Genomic DNA, 7,500 nt, shown 5'->3' with positions numbered 1-7,500 from the left:
TCACTCAGTCGGTCAGATCGAGAGAGTCTTCGTCGCAGCAGGTCACCAGAAGGTCTGGGACCACTTCACCAAGGCACAGAGGCGCAACATTGAGATGTGGAAGAAGCAGGCGGAGGTACGGCTCCCCCCCGGCACCGCCCGTCCACAGGATGCCATTCCACCCGCGCTCTTCACACCCACATGATCTAAACACACCTTGAAGAGGGATTATAGAGAGAGACTGGCTCACTTCTGATATGGATAGCCATTTTGGTGTTAATTGTAGGATGTAGCATTGTTCATTTGTGTTTTGTGTTCATGTAGCCAGTGTGTATTAGTTTACACCTGCCTTAGTTGAAGCTCTGGTGGCATCTTATGAGATCTGAGTGCTCTGTCAGTCAGCAAAGGTTAGGCCACAGCGGAATGTTGGAAGTGTGCCAGTCTCTCCAGCACAGCCAGTAGTAGGGTGCCATGTGGAGCCGCCTTGTGGTGTGGTCGCGGGCCGGGTCCTGTGGGCGGAGCAGTGACCAGTCCACGTTCATGGTGCACACTGTGTGAACGCCAGCTGGGCCACGTTCACGGTGCATACGTGTAAATGTTGGCTGGGCCGCGTTCACGGTGCACACTGTCTGAACGTGGACGACACATGGGGGATTTTTTATATTTCCTTAATGAATCACCTTGTAGCAAAGATTCTCTGGGTCCCCACCACAGCCCCTTCCCATGTGTGTCTGTGTCTCGCTTTGATTCCTCTTAATCTTTGCATCTTTTCCTCTGTTCCTCTTCCTTATCTGTCTGGTAATGTCCTGCTTTTCATTCAATTTTCTCTGCCTCAGTTTATTTCTCTACTAATATGTATTCTCTAGTGGTGTATATATTTCTCTGTCTCATTTCCCTTGCCTTATTTCCTTCAGTGTTTCAGCTGCCTCTCTCAGCAGACACTTGACCCATCATTGAAGTCATGAGTCCTTTTCATTACAGAGCTTGCCATTTCATTAAAAAAAAAAAAATGAGAATCACCTTAAGCTGTGGTGCTTTAGTCCTAGGGAATCTTTGTAGTGAGAGTGAGTGAGGGCTGAGCATCCTTTCTGGCCAGGTGTTGTATCTTACTTTGTCTCCCTTTTACACACAATACTTGGTGCCCATTCAGTACCTCCTTGCATCTTTCCTTCCCTTCATTGTGCCACCTCTCTCCTGGCCAGGCAGTGACCCCCAGCCCTCACAAGTGCAATCTAGTTGTCACTATCATGTACTATATGCCAACAGGTAAAAAGTTGCATGCAGTATTCCTGGTGAGAGCAAATGACTGAGTGAGTGGTAGCAAGTAAGACAATGATAGCGTGCAGAGGAATGAACGAAGAAAGGAAAGTCAGCAGTAAACAGTCAGTCTCCAGTTTAAATTCTTCATTTTCACACAATTTACACCACCTTCTTCTGCTGTTTGCTGCCGTGGGGGATGTCTCCTTGCAGTGCACTCCCCGAGCATAGGGCGAGAAAGTGACTCGGCAAGGAGACACTTCCGCAGCGGCACGAGACGGCAGGAAGAGGCGGTGTAAAGTGGCCAGAAAGTGAGGGAGTCAAGCCGAGGACTGATTCCTGTCCCAAGGTGGTTGTGGACTTGACGCTAAGTGCATGGGTCTGGGGCTGGCCGAGTAGTCCACATTGGCAGAGCTCGTCAGGCTAGGCATGACTCAGGCTCAGTGGAGGAGAAATCTGTGGCTGGTAAGGAATGAGGAGAAGTAGCAGTAGGAGGATCAGGAGCAGGAAGAGGAGGAGTGGCTGAGGAAGGAGGAGCATGGGTGTACAATGCCGCTCTCTTGACACAACAATTGAGCTCTTGCCACTTTTTTAGATATAAGCTCTCAGATTGTGTTCTCTTCTTTTCTTTCGCTCTCCAGTTTCATCCACACGACATAAGCTTTTTTATATTCCATTTAGTCCTCTCATCATTTATTTAATCCACTATCCTCTCATGGATGAACCCCCACCCATGGCCCAGTCCAGGTCTAAGCCAATTGGAACACTCTGAGCCCCTTGCCACTCCCACACCGGCCTTGGCACTGGAGAGCCGGCACAAGGTAGGTGGGGCTTGCTCAGGTAAGGCAGTCAGTGGGCGGCCATGGGTGGGGTTCAGGAGGCGGTGGCATCCAGGTCGCCGTGTGTGTGTGTGTGTGTGTGTGTGTGTGTGTGTGTGTGTGTGTGTGTGTGTGTGTGTACATGAAAGTTTTGTTATAGTTGATTCTTTTCCTTCCCCCAGCCTAAAATTGATCCTGTACTTTTTTTTTTTTTTCCTAATCTTCATGGTACTGTGGAAGTGCTTTAGAGTGCAAAAATGTGTGTGTTTGTGTGTGTGGAAATATGAGTACCTGTCCGAGAGAGAGAGAGAGAGAGAGAGAGAGAGAGAGAGAGAGAGAGAGAGAGAGAGAGAGAGAGAGAGAGAGAGAGAGAGAGAGAGAGAGAGACTCGCATACACACACACAGACACACGGATGCCACCAAATGCCACCGGGCACTCATCAGCCAAACTAACTAACTTTCCTTTCCTTGGTGTCGCAGGAGATCAAGGAAATTCAGCTGGATGAGTCAGACAAGGAGGATGCTGAGGAGATGGATGTGTCTGATGAGGAGGACATGGTACAGCCACCCAGGAAGAAGATGAGGCAGAATGAATACCTCAAGGTGAATCACTAGGCCCGCTGGAAACTATGGGTGAATGTATTTGTGTGAATGAGGAGAGCAAAACTAGGGCTTGGCATTTGTCACTTGTTGCAGTATTGATTCACTTAGTTGTATAGTTACAGGATTCATTGAAGCTAAAGATGTTTGGTCTTTCAATACTTTATCATCATATCTCTTTAAAATTTATGTTTCTATATCGTTGTGGTGAAAGAGCAAAGCATTTTGAGTATGGGCCAAAGCTATGTTTAACCCTTTCACTGCAATACACAGTGATTCATAGCACATGGAAACTTTAATAAGCATCTACAAAAAAGAAGAGGATAAAAAAAAAAAAAAGAGGATTTTACAACTTCTGACCAATACAACATTTGGAGGTGACTGCAGAACAAGAAAAGGGGTCTCATAGTGGTTAGTAATGACGGAAAGATGTACCAAATAGCAATGGAAGGGTTAATTAAAGTAAGAGACCATTGTCCTCGGAGCTGGCCATCCTGCATACACCACTACTGCCCTCAGGAGGAGAATGACAGCCTACGGTGCCAGATGGAGGCCTACAAGAACGAGGTAGACCTGATCAAGGCAGACCTCAAGTCGGAGGTGAGCATTCGGGACGACCAGATTGAGGCCTTTAAGAAGACACTCCAGGGCATGCAGCAGGTGAGTCTTGTTGTTGTTGTTGTTGTTGTTGTTTCATTTTGCAATTCCATATGACCAATGTTTTATTGCAGTGTCAGAATTTTCAATCAATTTATCTTAATTGTCATTATGTTCTTCTTTTCCTTCTTGTTCTTGTTCTTTTCTTGTTGTTCTTGTTCTTGTCCTCCTCCTCCTCCTCGTCCTCGTCCTCCTCCTCCTCCTCCTCCTCCTCCTCCTCCTCCTCCTCCTCCTCCTCCTCCTCCTCCTCCTCCTCCTTCATATTCATCATCTTCCTAATTATTGACAAACTTTTCTACATTCTCTAAAGCCTCTAACTGAACACATACATACAAAGACAACCTTCATACATCATTGACTTCATTTGTACATATGTAAGTTTACCAGAGCCACTCCAGTCACATATCCAAACTAGTGACTCCTCTTAGTCCACATAACCACTCACTCCACTCCACCCTTCCACCCCTCCAGACACTATCGGACAATGCCGTGCGGAAACGACAAGACGATGCGAAGATGGCAGAGCTGCAAGCCAAACTGAAGAAGCTGAGGGAGCAGATTGGAGGAGGAACTGAGGGAGGAGAAGAAGAAGGCAAGGAGGAGATTGATGATCTCTCCTCCCTTCCTACTGCTCCTCTTTCTGACAAGTCTGCAAGGCTCATTGGTGGGTAGTTGGTGTGGTGTGACTGGGAGAGGGAGAAATAATGGTTGGTTTTACTACAGGAGAGATGAGGAAATAGTGGGGTTTAGGAAATAGTGGTTAGAGGAAATAGTGGGTTTTACTGCTGGGCTGGGAAAAATGGAAAAGCCATACATTATGTTGACAAAAATATTGACTGATTTTACTATAGAATTGGGAAAAAAGTAAAATAATTTTTATGTAGGTAAAGTTATTAATTTTACTATAGAATTTAAAAAGAAAAGTTCCTTATTATAGAAAAAAGTGACTAATTTATATTTGTTCTACAGGCCTGACTTCCACCTTCCTCCACATACACCCAAAAGGCGCCAGTGTGGACTACATTTGGTCTTTCATCCAGCAGTTTGACAAGGAGATCCGCCCATCAGACATTGAAGCCATGCTCAACCAGTGAGTGCTGGACTTGTGCTTACAGCAACACCATGCTGTCTTCTAATGCAGAAATTGAGTGTCATTTCAACATTCTTATTCTCAGTACACTCTTAAATTTAAGTAAAGTGACATTATATAATTACAGAAGTTTACTGAAATTTTGTTGCCAATTTTATCTTGTATAGTTAAAAAACAAGCTCAAAATTTCTGAATAGATAGATATTCTTGTTGCTATATTCTGTCTATCTGTCTTTCTGTCTATCAGTCTGTCAGTCTACTTCTCTCTCTGACACATTAGTCCCTGTAGATGGATATGGCAGATGAGCTTTCACCTTTCTGTGTCCAAACAATCCCTCTGCGGTAGATCAAACCTTCTCCCTCTGTCAGTGCCTCTTTCATGCATCCTGTTCTTTCCTCTCCCAAGCAGCCTTCTTCTCTTACTAGGATCTTCAATTTCACTCACATACATTTCCTTTACAACTTATCACTTCATCCCTTGAGTGTTCTTCCATGTTCCTGCTTTTCTTCCCCAGATACCCAACAGTATACAAGCAGATCACCACGGGAGTCGGAGCATGTCTGGAACGCAAGTGGATATTCACTGGCTTTGAGACCACAGTGTAGGGTGCCTTGGAGTGTAGACTTTTGCCCGAGTGATGGCAGGAACCAGAATACATGTTTAACTGCCAGCGTCCATATAAGGGTGAGCTAAGGCTGGGGTAGGGGGGGAGGGAAGTGAGGACTCATCATGTATTCAGATCGGTTTAATTGAAGCTGCCATTAAGCTGTGGTGGCAGTTGGTGAGTCCATAGGTCATAGTTAAGTTATTGAATCTGCAAAGCCTCTTGTCATGGATAACAAAGGTTGCCATCAAGCAGGGAGGACAGTTGGTGTGCCCTAGAAAGTCCAGTTTAAATCATGGGATCTGCCAAGCCTCTTCTGCACAGTCAGTACATTCTCAGTCCTGGTAATGTCTTGAGTTAAACTTTCAAGACCATTGGGTGGATTGAAGACTCCTAACACCACCAGTGAGACCATATAACACTAGTGGCAATGCCAACAAGTATGTGATGGTGTCACAGGGAGATAAAATTACAGGACAGCCAAAATCAGCTAGGCATCTTTGTACCGTGGCAAGTGTGGCTCAGTTGGTAAGGAGCTGTCTACCATGTGTGACCTTTCACTGGTTCATTTCCTGGCCATTCATTTCTTACAAGCTTTAAATAAATTTCCTCTAAACATGACTTGATGGCATCACACGGGAAATGGAGCAGAAAGGATACTAAGATTGGGATACAAAGGAGAGTTACACTGAGGAAGGGCTGTGTGATAAACATGGGAGGGTTAGGCTGTAATCAGCATTGGGAGGGAATTACATGGGGGATTACAACAGGGATGGTTAGTCCAGGGAGTGATAAATAGGGATTAAGAGGGGATTGGGTGTAATCGTGGGAGGATGAGCGTTGTGAAACAATACTAGCTTAGTGTGGGGAATTGTAAAGGGAAGGGGAGTGAAAGGAGACAGGGTGTGTTCATGAGAGGATGAGCAAGTGAGAGTCTGTGGAGCTTAGAGCACAGGAAGGAAATAAGGGAAGGGTAGTGGTAAGTGAAGATTTAAAGGGATAGGGTGTAATTGTTGTGGAGAAATGTCAAAGAAGAGGATGCAGAAATACACTAGTGCTTGTATTTGAGAAGAAAATTGAAGAATAAAACTAGCAGTTATATCAGAATCTGAGTGTGAAGAGGAATAAAGTGGAGGATGAAGACTGAAACCAGCTACAAGATAAAGACTGATTTACAGTAGCAAAAACCACAGCAAAATTTTTTTCGGTTCTGTGTTCAAGGGCATTAAAGTTGCTTAGTGCCACAATACAGCTGCATTTCAGTCAACCACTGCAATGGTCTTGTGCTGGAACTGGAGTAAACTGACATTCAGTACCAATACCAAAGCTAGGTCCAACTAAATGGTGGTGGCAAACCAAATTGAGCATATCTGATATGCTTCTAATAGACTGTGACTGCTGAATTAATAGTATGTAAACCTTGCTGATTGTAAGAATACCTTGACCTTGATCTTGGCTACTGAAGAATTGGACTGATTATTGTACAAAGGAAGAGAAAATGAAGAATAGGAAGTGAAACAAGTGCTTGTATTCAGAACTTAGTGTGTGGAGGAAGAAAGGAAAGAATGAAGAACAAAACCACTAAAGAGATAAGGAAAAGGGAAGAAATTGCAGTGTGTTGGTGAGAAGAGAAGTGAGAACTCAGTAAATGTACAGTTTTGAACATATTGATTTACATGAGTTTAGGACCTGACATGTAAGCCTGACTCCACAAGATATAAAGAGTAGCTTATACTTCACCACTGAGGCACAAAGTGAAGGTGTTAGTCCACTAACCACCATAGCCTGAGAGGTTGTGTTCATCGTGCTGCATCATGCATTTTCTTGTCCATATTTAGTGTGTAATGAGTTGTTTTTTGTATTGACGTGTAAATATAGATGAAAGTATAATAAACACCAAAATGAGAAAACAAATTATCTTTAAGCACCATATTTTGTGTGTGTGTGTGTGTGTGTGTGTGTGTGTGACAACTGATTTTTTTTTGTTTAGACTTAGTGTCTTATAAGTTAAGTTTGTATTGATGTCTAAATATAGAGTTAAGTATATTAAACATCAAAAAGAGAGAACATATTATTTTTCACCATTGACGTTTAACAGTTAGGTCATTTTTCCCCTTTAGTAAGTACTAATATTATTTTATTAATATGAAAATACAGACGCTAGTAAATCAAATGCTGAAATTAGATTTTTCTTTTTATTGTTCGATGTTTGACAGTTACTTCAAATTAATACATGCAGTTGTTTTATTACACAAAATATCTGATATCCCTATAATTCACAGTACTTACAAGGTTATTATAGTCCCCCAGCATATCAGTCTTCTCAGGCTACAACACTATCATAGGAATGGCGAGGTTGTGATGGTGGTGCATACAGAAAGTCAGTATTTTAGTATGGAAGATTAAAAAGTTATTAAACTATACATGCTTAAGAAGGGGAGGATAGTGGTTGTTATCGGGGAGCAGAGATATCCGGTTCGCACACACCCACCC

The 7,500-nt window shown here is 43.5% G+C and overlaps 1 protein-coding gene across 2 annotated transcripts in view; it reads left to right on the top strand.

The window, feature by feature from the left end:
- LOC135115431 (ecto-NOX disulfide-thiol exchanger 2-like) overlaps nt 1–7,074 on the top strand; it is a 24,799-nt gene extending 17,725 nt beyond the window's left edge. For both annotated transcript variants that reach the window (XM_064032219.1, XM_064032218.1), the window contains exons 12-17: nt 9–115; nt 2,536–2,658; nt 3,175–3,315; nt 3,784–3,976; nt 4,282–4,402; nt 4,918–7,074. In XM_064032219.1, the coding sequence (XP_063888289.1) occupies nt 9–115; nt 2,536–2,658; nt 3,175–3,315; nt 3,784–3,976; nt 4,282–4,402; nt 4,918–5,008 (776 nt within the window). In that variant the 3' untranslated portion in view covers nt 5,009–7,074. The remainder of the gene's footprint in view (nt 1–8; nt 116–2,535; nt 2,659–3,174; nt 3,316–3,783; nt 3,977–4,281; nt 4,403–4,917) is intronic.
- Nucleotides 7,075–7,500: the final 426 nt, after the last annotated feature.

The sequence above is a fragment of the Scylla paramamosain genome, chromosome 29 (assembly GCF_035594125.1).
Source record: "Scylla paramamosain isolate STU-SP2022 chromosome 29, ASM3559412v1, whole genome shotgun sequence".
NCBI lineage: Eukaryota > Metazoa > Arthropoda > Malacostraca > Decapoda > Portunidae > Scylla > Scylla paramamosain.
This window is presented reverse-complemented; position numbering and strand designations above follow the sequence as displayed.